Consider the following 15847-nt stretch of genomic DNA (forward strand, 5'->3'; position numbering starts at 1 on the left):
CTAGCTCCACCCTGTCAAGAACCCCTGGAGGTCCAACAGTGGGCTGTTCTCTGTCATTGTAGTAATGATATTGGGCACTGCACATTCAGCTTTTGCAGGTTAGTCCCATTAAGTCATAATAAAAAAATACTTTCTTGCAAAGATGGAAATTTATGCAATTTTCTCACGCACAGAGAGGGTCCAGCAGCCTGGAGCATCCGTCGCTGCTTCCCCTCTCTCCGAGTTCCGCCACACGGTGGCCCTGTGTCTCTCCCTCTCGACGCTCCTCCTCGCCTCCACCGCCGTACAACTCAGCCTCCCTCCTCCTCCTCCTCCCTCCTTCCCTCCTCCTCCACCTCCTCGTCCTCCCTCTACTTCCACTCCGTCTCTGCCGTCGCGCTGCGCAGAGCCACACAGACGCTCCTCCAGCTCCGTGCAGCCCCGGTGCGAAGATGGTTGGCGGCTTGTGTGCTCGCAGGTTGGCCCGCCGGTCGCGGTCCGCCCTGATCGCGGCGCTCACGGTGCTGCTGGTGCAGACGCTGATTGTGTGGAACTTCAGCAGCCTCGACTCCGGCGAAGACAGGGAAAACGGAGGCTCCAGCGTGCGGGAGAAGAGGGACCGGGTCGCGGGCAACAAAGCCGCTGGCAGCGACTATTTCCAGCGCGGGGTCCGGCAGCAGCAGCAGCAGCAGCAGCAGCAGCATCCTCAGCCTGGGAGGGGGACGTCTCGACACATACAGCAGCCGGTAAGAAAGAGGCTGTGTTCCTATCACATCCCCGCGACTAAAACAGATCGTCTAGCCGGGGATGAAGCCCCGGAGCGGTAGACTAGCAGCTCAAAACATCCCCAGTTTGCGCTTTTGTGGGGACAAGCAGACGCTTGGGCCTCTGAATGAATGAGTGTTTGATTGTTGTCACTTGAACGGAGGAAGATGATGGGATGTCAGACGCTAGACAGATTCATCGGAGCCCTTTTTTTTTTTTTATTTTATCCCCCCCTCCCACCCCCTCCCGATGTGCTGGCTGAGGACAGGAGCCACATTGCGCCGTTTGAATGAACGCACGCCGGCGCAGATCTCCAGTTTTTCAAATGTGAGCCGTGCGTGTAGTTCGCTCCAGGGCAGGATGGCAGCGTGGCAGGGCAGATCCTGTCATGACATAGCCGCTGTGGATGTGCCTGAACAGCAGAGTCACTGACTGGGGGTTGTTGCCTAACGTTATACCTGTCACGGTCTATTTGGTGTCTGAAGTCAAGTACAGTAGCTGCGTGGCTCAGCAGCACCGACTGTGCCAACAACCAAATTGAAACATAACCTCATTTGCAGAGTTGCTTTTGATGAGTGGACAAACATCAGAGTCGTCTGCTGTTCGTGAGGACACAGGCAGTTTTATTGGCAGTGGCAAGTTGAAACACAGAGGTTAAACACAAGATTATTGATAGGACCGTGGAGCCAAAGCAAACAGGCAGACACAGATAATGAACAACATGCACACCAAAATGAATAAATCTAATTAAAGATAGCCTGTGGGACTGTGCACATGCAGACACTAGATGAGCTAATACCACATTTTGCTCACTGAAAATAAAAGAAAATTGCATCCCAAAAAAAAAAAAAAAATCCAAAGATGTATTTTCCGGACTCCACCGACTGCTCCCTGGGCCCCGGAGGCTAAAACACCAAGCAGGTCTCGTGTTTGTACAGTGCTTCCACACAGCGTGCGATTAATTTCCACAACCTGATGTCTAGAATTAAATTCTCGAAAATTGAGCCCCTTTGCTCGCATGGTCTCTCAAGCAGTTAGGCTGCCCTGAAGAAATTGGACGCAGTTATTCCTGGCAAGCATGCAGCGTTTTCCCTTCATAAAGCTGCCAACCATTCAAATATAGCCCACTCTTCAGCCACCATGCAACCAGTAGATAACCGGCTTTGATGTAGTGTGATACACTGTGGCCTCCGCACACAGTCAGTCACTTGGAGCCATGCACTGTATCATCTGTCTCCTCTGCAGATTTTACAGTGACTCACTCGTTTCATCTGGTAGGACTGTTTGTCCCACCTGCCGGCACCTCCACAGTACAAAGTCATGCCAAGGATGAGTTGTATTTATGTCAGTCATTATTTTTTGACAGTTGGACAATTCTCTAATGAAATATGGCTGTAATATCCACGTAATGGTCCTACAGGGACAGGTGACAGTGGCGCTTATTAGTGAGTTTCTAATATTGACCTTAAGGATAAGGACTGTACATGAATGACATAACAGGGACTGTGGGTCAGTTGCGTCAGAACCTATTCACAATGCATCAACAACGATTTGTCCAAATGCGATTCACCATTAAAACACACAGCGGAGCTGCATTCGTGACCTTTAAAAGAAGGGCTTTTCATCCTTGTCGCCTCGAGGCGCTCTGCACAGCCTGTATGCCAGTCAGTCCAGTGGCCAGTCAGCTCGCCTGCTTACTGCCTGTCAGAGTGTCCGCTCACTCTTTGCAGTTCTGTGGCACCCCCCCCCCCGGGACTCTTAACATTCAACTGTATGCCCAGGGCTACATGCAGCTTCAGATGGTTAATCACTGCATTTTCTTGTACGCGGTGTGTGCATTTGTATGACTGTGTGTGGGAGTTGTTCAGCCTATAGTAGCCGATAGTACAGGAGACACCATCCTTGAGAAAGGGAAGAGCAGCACTTTGATCCAGAGACAGGTACTCTATGACAGCAGAGGCATATCTATATGGTGAGTTGCGTTGGAAGGAAACATGCGTAGCTTTGACCGTGTTCATCCCAGCAGGCAGGCGTGAGCCACACTTGTCATTAGTGGTTGTCTCCTGTCGTGTCTCTCGAAGGATATGCTGCTAGAGAACATAGACGTCTTCCTCTCTAGTCGGACAGGCATCACAGCTTGTCGTTCACATGTCCTCCTGTGCCTTACATATCCAGATAGAATCACTTGAATAATATTGTGCTAGCTTTGAGGGTTAAGTCACTTCACGCTGACTGTGACTACCTGTTACAGAACCCCCATCAGAAATGTCTACTTATTAATTAGCCTGTGTTGTTTAGTCTGACGTTGGTTTATTACAGGAGATAGCATGACACTTGTTATTAATAGGCGCTTATTAAAGCAGTGCCAGTGATGGATGTTTAAAACCTGTTAATGTGTTAATGCGCCAGAAAGAAACGTTCAGCAGGAGACCTGAGTAAAGCTTCAAGAAGCGTCTGCCTCCAAGTTCCACATCTGGTCGTCAGCGTTTTCCTTCCATCTGCTTTGGTAGTCATATGCTGTCATGATCTCCATGTGCCCATGGGGTGTGTAGCTTACACATGTTGTAAAGATGGTCATACACGTAACATTGTCTCTGATGTACTCTTTTTCCATTGATTGAATTATTTATTTTATTTTTTTGTGGTCTCCTATGGCAACCATCTTTTTTCTACACTGATCCACTCTATGGTAATAATACACACATCACAAGCATAACCACGAATTGTTACGTATTATATTTCGTCATAAAGATGTTAGCTACAGTTATTTTCCTTTAGTGGTATATGTGGATTTGCTGCAGACCTGAGAACCAGCAGAATTCTCTTGAATATTTAGTGACTGACTGATCTTTATTTTTATCTGAGAGGGAAACACAAAAAAATGAAGAAGCAAAAAGTGGAAGACAGTCTCCCCTCAGCCGTGCGGGGGTTTCCATGTGTATATAAATAGCCTAATATTCATTTTCTTATGGAAGTTTAAAGAAAAGCTTCTTTTTTCTCACATAGTTGTGGTTACTTTGTAACCGAAGCCTCTGAGCTTTTAGACATGAGTGGAAAGAAATTAGTCTGACAGAAGATTTAGAGAAGAGCAGAATTCACATGAAAGAACTAAAAATTGAATTAGATGGGAAACACAACAATCATGATGGGATTGTTGTTTAAATTGTAATTATGTACAGTACAAGTAAGAATGTACTCTACATGTGTTTTGCATTTGAGGGCTTTGCTGAAATCCATTGTTGCTACCAGCCCATTCTCCAACCACCACAACAACCGCAATGTGATTCATCCCACTGTGTCCATGATCACAGTGCTGACTCACACAGACACACACTGTCACACACCAAAACTCACACAAACACCCGAAATGATGTACGCACATAGATGCAGGCAAGCAGCTCCACACAAACACTCCCACATACACTTGCATATTCATAGTTACCCACACACTCACATACGCAAAGTATAAAACCTTTTTTTTTTTTTTTTTACTGATTTCCTCTTTTAATTTGACACATGCTGTCGTCCTGTGACGTAGGCTGTGACGAACCAGGCGTGAAGTTGAGTACTCATAAAGCAGCAGCAATGTGTGTGAGCGTCTGTGTGTAGTTGCTGGTGGTTATAAACCAGGGTGGTTGTCACTGTTAAAGGCGCACTACATCTGGTCAGATGTATCCATTCTTGTCAGTTATGGACGACATAGACCAAATATCATATATTATAATATAGTCCCAGCTGTAATGACAGTCTTTAGGGATGTTAATGTGTTTGTATGCACAAACTCTGTTATAATCATTTGGATATAATGGCACCAAATGTCCTGAGAAGTATTAGGTGTTGTGGGCCAGTAGCTCACTTAAATTGCAAAGTGTCTTACAGGAATGTCAGCTTAAACATACAATATGCAACTCAAGCCAGCTCTCTCTCCACTGCTGGAAGTGCTGTTTGAAGAGTTTGGACAGCACCTCTCTACACTGGCATATGTTTAATGGCATCAATTTTACATTTTACACATTAGGGCTATAGTGATTTGCATTTTAAGTCTTATTTATTCACACTTTATTTTTTGACAGCCTTAAATATGAACTGTTTATTACAAAGGAGTAATACAAAAAGTACACTATTCTTTGGTGTGACATTTTTAATGGTAACATCCTTGTAGAGCCAACATGCTCATATTTCATTTCCTGAATGTATTTTCGGTCACTTTGTAACAGAACAGCGTTTCCCACCATTATTGCATGTTTTTAGATTGACTTCCTTCTCACATTACGTTTCTGGCAGTGGAGCTTGTTCCGCTGCCATTTCATGTGCCAGTCACTGTCAGTGCTGGTTTTTGCATCATAGCAAAGCCACTTTAGCATTGGTAATTGGCATTTAAATTGGCACTCCCCTAAAGTAAATCGCCTCGGAGTGTGAGCTATCCCGCTTTAAACAGAGCTTTGAACATATATAATTACAATCCAGAGACACCCAGAAGATGCACTGTGTGATTTAAAATTTCAACCATCCCAATCATTACATCAATAAAGTGTTACTGTGTAAAACCTGTAATGAGAGAAAAGTAAAGTACAGCCTGTCCATCACTCCATCCATCTGCCGTGGTGATTTTGCATGCAGAAAGCTGCTTTTTCTTCTTTTCAAGTGCCGTTAGTCTCGAGAGGTGGGAACAAATTCAGATCTGAGGGAGAAAGTACGCACCTCAGACTTGAAACAGACACATCGGAAACCCAAGATGCTTTGATGTAGGAGTCTAATTTGTATACATGACACCATCCTTCTCCAAAACATGCGATGCGAAAATATTTTTTATCATTATCAAAATGCAACATGCAGTTAACACCCTGTCACGTTATTCCACTAAGCGGATCCTGCTCATATGCAGACTACCGGTGTCAGTATGGGGTCCTTAAACGTCACACTACATAGACTGAAGGTTTGAGTATCCATAGCAGCTTAAACATCACAAAACAGACACATTCCCCGCTAAACACTCGGCACAGGTGCTGACTGTACTGCAGACCTCTTCAGTGTGTGGTATCCATGTAATCTGTTTACAGCAGAGGCAGCAATCTTTTCCTATACCCCCCCCCATGTCTCTTTGCTGACTTTAAGTAAAGGAGGAATAGCCATTCAAGTGTTCAACAGGTGTCGGGATGATAGAAATACTGCACATACTCTCTGGAACTGAAAGCTCACTGGTGTGACTCACACCGTCCTGTCAATTATGTTGACTCTTGCTTAGGGGACGACAGTAGAGCAAGTTCCATTATGCTATTATATTTAATAGGGCAAATGGATAACTGCATCATCAGGTTAACAGCAAACCGTGCGTTGAACACCAGCACGACGTGGACAGTGTTCTACATCAAAGTAGCTCAGTGAGTCATGCAGATGTAGCCTAGACTTTTCCTGATCTGTACAACTTCCACAGCTTTACAGTTTCTCATACTCGTTGCAGCAGGTGTAACGTTATTGGCCTTGAAGGATGCACGGACAGGAAAATGTTTCATATATCATGTGAGAAGTAAGAAGATTATCATAGAGACCTTCGAATGGAACAAACTCAATCAACTCTTTTTCAGCTGTACGTGTACACAGAGTGATGTGCATGTCTGAAAGGGGCTTAAAAAACTCACAACTTATTATCCTTTCTAGCCTTTGTCAGGCTGCGTGTATGCCTGTGTGTCCGTGTGCGCTTTGTGCTCAGCTTGATGCCTTTGAATGGCTCATCTGTAAAACGGCAAAATCAAAGACCATAACTACGGTTCACCTCTCTCCTGTCAAGTCTATTCAAACAAACCTCACCATTATCGCCAATTAGAGTTGAATCGCTCTGTGTCAACACCCCTTACACACTCGCATACACAAACACACCAAAAAAACCCATCACCACAACTTCAGCCCCGCCGTCTCTGCTGTCTCTATGAGACAGCCTGACCCTCCCCACCCAATCTTCCCCTCATCTCATCATCCTCTGCCGCCGTTACAGATGGTTTCATTCCCCAACACATTAATAACGCATCATCCAGATGAATGAAGCTATATAATACCTAGCATTGCCAATAATCCCATAGGTAAGAGGCTTAACAGACAGCCCTGAGAGAGAGAAAGGGAGAGAGACATAGAGAAAAGAGATAGGAAGACAAGGCTGTGGGTGGGTGGGTGGGGGGGGGGCTGATTTAGTCTTATCTGAAGTCGGGTGTTCATGTTGATATTTAGCGCAGTGCTAAAAGGCTGCACACACGCAAGCAAAAGCTTTTCCTCGACCGCCAGCATATGGACATCACGACAATCGCTCAACTCCCTCGCTGTTTGGAAGTTTTAGAGCTATACCCTTAAATAGATCTGTGTTTTATAAAAATAGATTAGTGCCAACTACTGACTTGAATTACATAATGCTGCAGTCTTCATGATCACTGTAAACCTGTCTGTAAAAAAGTCCTCAAATTATGTGTTAATGGTGAATTTCAGTTTTTGAATTTTAACTGGATTGCTGTGATCTCTGTGGCAGTGGCCCGCTGCTGATACCGGCCACTGAACTAACTGATAATAGCCACCTCTGTCATTATTCTTATAATAATAACTATTGTTGTTGTTATATTTTGTGTTTTACTTTACTTTTCCAGAATTGTCTTATTATTCTAGGTATTTCTCGGTATCTAGGTACAGGAGGATCTTTCTAAAGAGTCCGTTTTTGGATCTTGTTCCCAGACTAGGGACTAAAAGTATGTCCCTAGTAAGACATCTCAAACTTCTTCATCTGTTTGTCTACTTCAAATCTACTTCATAAAAGTGCAGGATTTGTTTTATTGAACAAATATACTTTTGGAATTGAATGAAACATGGGGAAACTGCAGCTAAATTACAACCACTGCACACATTCATTTTTATATGTAGCCAGCAGAGCAGACAGTCAGCTGTAAAAAGTTTAACATTTTATTGACTGTGTGTTTCTACGCACAGATTCTGGGCAGATTTATATTTGAAGGAGGCTCATGTAGTTTCCTCAGAGAACAATAAGTGAATTTCTTCTTTGTGGTGTCAGCTGCCAAGCAGCGAGTGGACATGATGAGAAGCTGCACTAGCGCACTTCTATCAGGTCAGATCGCCTGTAGCGGCCGTCATATATCCTTAAAGTTTGTGATTTTTCAGGCCTCACAGTGTGTACTGTGTCTACAGCATCTATAATTTAGCCCCTGCAGCACTCACCATGAATAGATTTATATAGGGGATCATTATGTAGTATGGAGTGTGTTTGTCTCTGAACCGTAATGGCCATATTGCACTGAAAAAACACTTGACAGCCTTGTCATTGGGAAGCATACGGCAGATTGCCCACTTCACTGAAATTGGTGCAGTGCTGTTACATTGTAATGGAACACACTGATCCACATGTAACACGCAAATGCACATGGACATGTAATCACACCCACACGGACTAATGACACTGAACATGAGCTGCTGCCTTGCTATCTTCGCCTGAACACGCCATACACTAATCCCTGTGCATTGTGTAATTCTAATAAGACAGGGGTGTTTGAGACAGAAGGAGAAAAGACTGTGTGGCAGGATGGAGAAGACACGGGGTGATGACACGTTAGCTGGGTACAGATACAGTAGGGTTGATCTGGCCTGTCAGGGAGAGCTTTTGTCCTTCTGGTTTCATGGAGCAAGAGGAAAGGAACTGACAGCAGCGCTTTTTTTCTTCTTCTTCTTCTTCATGTTCTTCTTCATGTTCTTCTTCTTCCTCCTCCTCCTCCTCATTTTTACTGGAGCAGAATGCCAACAGCCCAAAAAGAAAGTAAGAGGAGAAAGAAAGAGCAGTATAGACAGACAGAGAAAGAAAGACAGATATTCCAGACAGAGGGAAGCTGGAGGAAGAAATGTTGAGGGAGAAAAAAAGAAAAGATAAACGTCTCATCCCTTCTACAAATCCGACGTCGAGTCAAATCCCAGCATAATCCTCAGAGGAACCTGGTTGGGTTTGAAGGCTTGTTAGTGCAGCCTGCTCCCTGGCTGGCAGAAACTTTGTGGTTGCAGACTGTTTCTGGAAACTAACCTGAGTCCAAATGGTCTTCATGCATGCAGGGATCAGGTCTGTAATTTTCCCCTTTCTTGATGAAGTTTAGGATTTGAGGTAAACTGATGCCAAGACAGCGATCACGCTTGTTTTATCAAGTATCTCTAAATTGGAGCTCTCATTCGGGATTATACTTAAGGCTTAGAGAAGCTGCCCAGTAATCCCAGCTCTTTAATTATTTCAATCATTATATTACTATACTTGCTTCTGATACCTATTCCTTTGTATTTTCCCCATCTGGATAACACTTCAGAATGGTGATGCTTTGAAACATGAGGGAACTTTTGTTCTATGTGATTTATGATACTGTTCAACCCACAAGCCTCTGAGACAGACAAGCAATTATGATTTAAATCCAAGATCCCAAAATGTTTTACCGCTCTTACCAAATTTGATTTAATAAGATTTGATAATGGGTATTAAACCCAGTGCCAAAAATCAAAAAGTGTCTAAAACTTTAAGTTGTCTTTGAACTTTATTCTCACATCACATAGTTATTGTGCGGCTTCATTAGAGAACATACGATGTTGGAGAACTTTAGCTTCTTTTGTTAAATAGAAATGCATTACTTGTTCTAATAATAAATGTTTTGCAGCAATTAAAAATGGCTTTTTATGTTTAAATGCATGTGGAACATTCTAATAAGGAGTATTGCATAATGTCAAAAGATGCTATTTTATTTTTATATAAGTTTTAAACAAATTTAAAGCCTTGTTAATTATTTTTCTGTCTTTTTCATTTTTGGCATTGTGCTTTTCTTTAAACAAAAACAATAACCCTAATGATTCAAAGAGCTGAGGGAATATTTTCTGTGGGTACTTGATCCAATAGCTAAAGAAAAAAATAAAAAAAAAATAAAATATATATATATATATATATATATATATATATATATATATATACATGTCAGAGCACCTTTAAAACTACCAAACTGTAGATGACTATAGAAAACATTGCTAACATTAACATTGAAGTGAAAACTGCATACTGATAGAATGCCTTAAATATGGTCGTAGGGTTGTTCTTGACTTAGCAGGTCACAGCTACAGAATTACATCATGTTTCACCCATTACGACACACTTGCTGGTACGCTGTGTGTGCCAGAATGATAGTTTGGGTTTATGGTCAAGGTCATGCTGAATAATCTCTCACTGTGAGGGCAGTTCAGCCGAGGCTGCCTTTGCCTTTGGGCAGCCACTGTCCAGGATGACACACTGGAGATGTTGTTAAATGTACAAGCTCACACACACACACACACACACACACACCTGCAAACCTCCATCCAAATCCCTACACATGCGCACACACTCCCCCGCACTCTTTAGCACACCCTCTGTGGTCAAGTCACACAGCTAGAGAATGCATAAAATCATAAAATATTTCCTGCATCACACAAAGCACTCACCCACACAGTCTGCCTCTCACGAACACACACATGGTCGCATTCACACCGGGGCCTCTATCTCTCTGCCCTTTTCCATCTTTGGCTCATGCACAACACACACTTTTGAGATTAAATAAAATTATAAAACACTCAGTGCTCCACATGAATAAATGCTCTTCAGTATTCATGTTAAACCACCAGGACCCGCCGGAGAGCTCATACTCATTACCGAACAGGTGTTTTCTGCATCAGCAGTGCATTTAGATCCTGTCTGTCCTTGCTGCCTGGCACCACTCTACCATATGCCTCACGCGCGGAGCCTGTGAGGTCACAATGCAGACGCCTGCATTAACACCGTCACCGTTTGCCCCTTCTTCATCCCTGTGTGCTCCCACTCCTCCTCTCCCTGGTCATCCCCTCCTGCCTTTTCTTCCTCTCCCTGGGGATGGGGGGTGTCTCACCGTGCCGCTGAGTAGTTCACTGGTCCTCCAAGATGCCACAGGCTTTCCAAATCAGCTTCAACGAGGAGCCCTGCAGAGGCTGTCGCTGCCGGGGAGAAATTGCGCTGTAATTGAGCTGCGTGATAATAATACGTTCTTCTCTCTGATTTCCTACCAGCGGTGAATCATCAACACCATCATCATCATCGTGCCATCACATCAGCAACGCTCCACATACTGTATGCTTCCACGCTCCCGCCACTGGAGCCGACCTGCTCTTTCACTCTATTCCTTCCCTTTCTCTCTATCTCTCTCGTTAGTTTCTCTCGTTTCACTTATTTTATTCCCATTTCTTCTCACTTTCACTTTTTTTTTTTGTCAGTCCATCCTCTCCACTTCCTACTCACTCTCATCTGCTTCCAGCCATCCTTCCCATTTTCCGTTCTGTTTCATTGGGCAGCACGCCTCAGAGGTATACAGAAATTACAATGTACAAGGGGGAAAAAAAAAAACGTGTGTGTTAGTGTGGGGGGGAGGGGAGAGGTGGGGGGCAGAGGAAGAGAAGATAATTAGGATGGGTGATTGTGTGAGCACAATATCAAATGCCTTTTTGCTAAGTACTTAAGGCAGTCATGCTTGCATGGCAGGAAAGCGGGGAAGCTTGATAATTTTTGTGCAACAGTTTTTGGACAATGATTTTAATTTTCAGACACTTCGAGCATTTAACCCTTAGTCCTCTCTCTTTCTGACTTCATAGATTATGTTGTGAAACACTCGTGTTTGTGCTTTCAACTTTCATAGGGCACAAAGGCCTGTGTGTTTCCCTCAGTGGCAGCTGCAGGCAGTTTGTTAGAGGTAAGGGAATGCGTGTTCTCCTATCAGAGAAGACAGAATGAAGTTGAAGCTAAGCAATTTTGATAAGTTGGTTAAAGTACGAAAAGTAAAAAAGACTTTTTGACAGAAGAGGGAAAAAACTGAGACAGAGGGTCAATCAACTCAGACACACTGAGAAGTAAAGAGAGAAAGGGGTTAAAGGAAAGCGAAGGCTTGCCAAGATGGGTTTTAGTGTACGTTTGTGTGTGTGTGTGTGTGTGAGCTACTAGCAGGAGGGGAGTTTACACACAGCTTTCATCGCTTTAACCATTCTCATGAGAATTGGCTTTCCATAGAAAACACCATTAGGAAAATCATTGACTGCTTATTGGTGTGTGTGTGTGTGTGTGTGTCTGATCTCAGACAAAGAACAATACTGCTCTTTTTTCGCCCTCCCCTCCAAACACCAAGTCTATCTTTCAGGAGGGGGTTAGAGCTTTTTCTGACTTCTCTCTTTTTCCTCACTTTCCCCTCTTAACTGCAGTGAGTGAAATCCGTTTTATTTCTGCAGGCCTACAACAATCTTTTTATGTAACTCTAAGTTTATCCACTGGAAAGATGAATATGTCTTTTTTTTCACAGAGGGCCAAGTAGGCCTTCCAGTAACATTCATACATACTTCATGGTTGTGAGAGGTTATCTCTGGACAAGGCTTGGCTTCTTCTATTGGGCTGTAATGTGAGTACACTAACCACAAAACAGTAGCAAGTAGCTGGTGCATAAAGTGAATGAATGTGCTTCAGTATGCGAGGCATATTTATATAGTATACAGACATAACTGTCAAGAAAAGAGATTTGGTCAGGGCAATTATAATTCAGCCAGGGCACGTCTGCTTGCTTAGCACCAAGTCTGTTTGCCTAAAAGACACAAATGAGTGCAGTTTAACAGCAATAGAGGAGGACTGTAATGAGTTGGTAGCTGTTTGCCTGATGTGAGTGTGTTGCTCTAAGGTGGGAAGAATAATCAAAGGAATAGGACTATATTTTCACCGGCATTATGTCCACTGGCAGCAATGGAGATTAATGAGCAGCGGCTTTGTTGGCTTCTTAATTATTCTGCAGCTTTTTTTTTTTTTTTCATTCTTGTTTTTCATTCTGCTTAAAAATTGAGATTTAGACACATTATTGAGATGAACCTGTCAGAAAGGTGATTATTCTACTATATATCTACTATATAGGGGGTAATACTCGGGTTGTATTGGAGTGCATTGTATCTAATATTCTGCTCATATAGGGGAAGTTATAATGTTGTAAATGTAGAATTGATGATTCAATTTCTTACCTGTTGGTAGTTTGGTGGTTGTAAAAGTGTCTGATAATAACAGTGGCAACAGGGAAACTGTGATGAAAGATGGTGTTAACATTAGCACACTACATGCTAGTATCTTGTTAAAAGAATAAGGTTATTTACTGTATTTTTACAGTTTTCAATGTTGTTAACTATACTAAGCTAAGCTAACTGGCTCCAGATACGTATTTGCTTTCAAGTTAAGAGTGATATTATTTATCTAATCTAACTCAGCAGAAAAGCAAATGATGATCTAATCACTCGTGTTTACTAGTTTTGATCATATTTGAGACCATAATGTGGCTATTCATAGCCCTAAGTACATGATTTGTGATGTATACATTATAAAATGGTCATTACACTAGTTTATGAACATTTATGCACACACTTGTTTTTTATAGTCTGTCATTTCTGAACTGTCTGAGGTAACGTCACAGTTCTGGCTGCCTGGAAACTGCAGCTTTTACCACTCGGCTGGATTTGGATTCTCTCTCTTATCACTGGCAATTTGAGACGAGAGCTTCAAGTAATAAAATGCATCCCCCGTTTTGCCAGTGTCAGACTTTTCATTTCTTCCACATCGTTATTACATGGTTTATCATCATAGTTTGCGTTGTGCCGACTGAGAAGTTGAAGATGCACCTGCACACGTAACAGACAAGGATCAAAAGGTGTTCTCATCCCACAGTGTCTCAGCTTCTAATGGAGCAACGTTATCAGCTTTCTAAAACCAGGATACGATTTGAGAAACAGCAGATGACAAAATAGTCAGCTCAAAGTTCACTTTTGACCATGTCCATCAGCAGATTCAGTCATGGAATTGTGTTTAAATTTTCCATTATATTGGGATTAGGATTATAGGATTTTATACTAGTGCACTTGTCTGCATGCACATTCTTTGTGAGTATTAGTAATACTTCATCCAAACTCCTGCTGGATGTCAGAAACTTCAAACCATTTAAGCATCAAGTCAAGAGGCTGCATATACTTACCATGAAAAACACAAACGTAATTAGCTGAAAGTTACCACTTAGGTGAGACATAGACATAAAGGAAATAATTACATATTTACATAAGATCAACAGCATACAAAAATAGAAGGCAAAGAATAAATATGTGCATAGATACAGATGCTTTTAAATAATTCAGCAACACATATGTTCAAAATAATTAGATAAATGAGCTCTGCTCACTCATCCCCATATTTAGTTACTCTGGAGTTTTCAGCCATATCACATGGTCCTCATAAGCAGATGGAGTTTGCTCATTTCATGCATGGAAATTGAAGATATTCAATCTTTCCGTTATTTTGGGCTCCATCTGCTAAGAAGGATTGTGTGGTTACGGTAAAAAGCTCCAGATTAAGAAAATAAGTGGATCTTGAACTGAAATTGTTTTTATCAACAGGATATAATGTTGAAACATGATGTAACATGTGAAAACCCATCAAGCAATAATAACCAGGGAACTAGTCTGTACTGACTTGGTGAGAACAGCTATTGCAGCCTGTCAAGCTGCAAATCAGCAGAGCCACAGCCATCACCATGGAGACATAGTTAAGTTGCCATAATTCCTTGCGACTCAAACCCGTACTGTAATATTCACATTTAAAGAGTTGGATATCTGCATTTTGAATCTACAGAATACATATATATATATACAAAGCAAGTCCTGTACATTTATTTGGTTTTTGAAGAACAAAATCCCTGTGATAAAGTAGAGACCTGTGCCGTGCGTGGTGAATTATAAATGCAGTGTGAGATCCGATCGCTCTGTCAGACTCTGTGCACTATGTACTGTTTTTATCAACTACAGCAGTCCGGTACAATATCACTTATGTTTAATGGATGAAGGTTTGTGAGTTTATGATGGCCCATGGCTGTACACACTCTTCCTGTGTGTGTGTGTAGAAGCAGGGTGGGGTGAGGAGAATATGTGCATGGTGCATTTAACATCAAAGGTCAGGGATGGTGATACACCCTCTGTGTATGTGTGTGTGTGTGTTTTTGTGCTCCACATGGCATCTCAGCCTGCAGCAGGCCCGATGATTCAGAGGACACAGGCTGCATGGCATGCACTGTCTTTGACCCTTCTCCACAGCAGCTGTTAATGTAACACTGCAGCTGCATGTTTGTTTATAATGGGACGGGGCCGTGTAAATGGGGCTCAATATGTACGTTTGTCATACACTTGTCACTATTAGTATGCACTTATTGTGAATGATATGTGCATCTTTACGTGTGTTTGACATCACCGTGCAGCTGTGTGTACTTAGCGCCTGCTGGGTCACCCCAGGCCCTCTGCGAGCTTGCCAGTTGCCCTGCTTTGGCTCCTAGGGGCCCCAGAGGATTTTTGCTGGGATATGCTGACAAATTGATGCTGCCGGACTGGCTAACTGCTCCGTCTGTGGCTGGCACTGGCCGCAACGTACTCTGAATACAAAGCGTTGGCCATGAGCAGTTTTCTCTGCCTCTTTGTTTTCCACAAACACACTCATAAACAGTGTGACATCACTGAACAAACCGAGAATTTCAGATGGGCCCAGCTTGAGGAAAAAAAGCCCAAAATCCAGCCTAAAATCTGGATCAAAAACTAATCCTCAACTCTGGGGATCTGATCTGAGTCACTGCGGGGTTTGGCTATCGGCCATTGCTCCATTCCTCAGTGCCCTCTCTCTTTCTTTTTTCTACTTTTGTGTCCCTAGTTCATGCTCCCACATTTTGGACAGCTGTTTCACACTGTGAAAAGGGAGGAAAGTAGCTTTAATTTTGCCAATAATGCCTCAGTCTGTGCATCTGCTTTGCCGGAGTGATTAGCGCAGCAGAAGCCGTCTTTACTGTGGTGACAAGCCCATATGGTTTCCGTATGTACTAGTAAGCATTAGGCTTGATCTGTCACTTTGTATTAGAATTTGTTTTACATGGTAATATAATCATTAAATCTTTCCCACAGTACAGTGGAAAGAGGAAAAGTTTATGCATTTGATTGAGCTACAAGTGCTTGGAAACGGTTGTCCAGGTCGGAGGTGAAAATA

The 15847-nt window shown here is 42.8% G+C and overlaps 1 protein-coding gene across 1 annotated transcript in view; it reads left to right on the top strand.

The window, feature by feature from the left end:
• The first annotated feature begins 431 nt into the window (after nucleotides 1-431).
• Nucleotides 432-15847, top strand: part of LOC113162632 (xylosyltransferase 1) — a 68113-nt gene continuing 52697 nt past the window's right edge. Inside the window, exon 1 of the mRNA XM_026360873.1 lies at nucleotides 432-725. Coding sequence (XP_026216658.1) covers nucleotides 432-725 — 294 coding nt within the window. The remainder of the gene's footprint in view (nucleotides 726-15847) is intronic.

This window comes from Anabas testudineus, chromosome 1, assembly GCF_900324465.2.
Source record: "Anabas testudineus chromosome 1, fAnaTes1.2, whole genome shotgun sequence".
Lineage (NCBI taxonomy): Eukaryota > Metazoa > Chordata > Actinopteri > Anabantiformes > Anabantidae > Anabas > Anabas testudineus.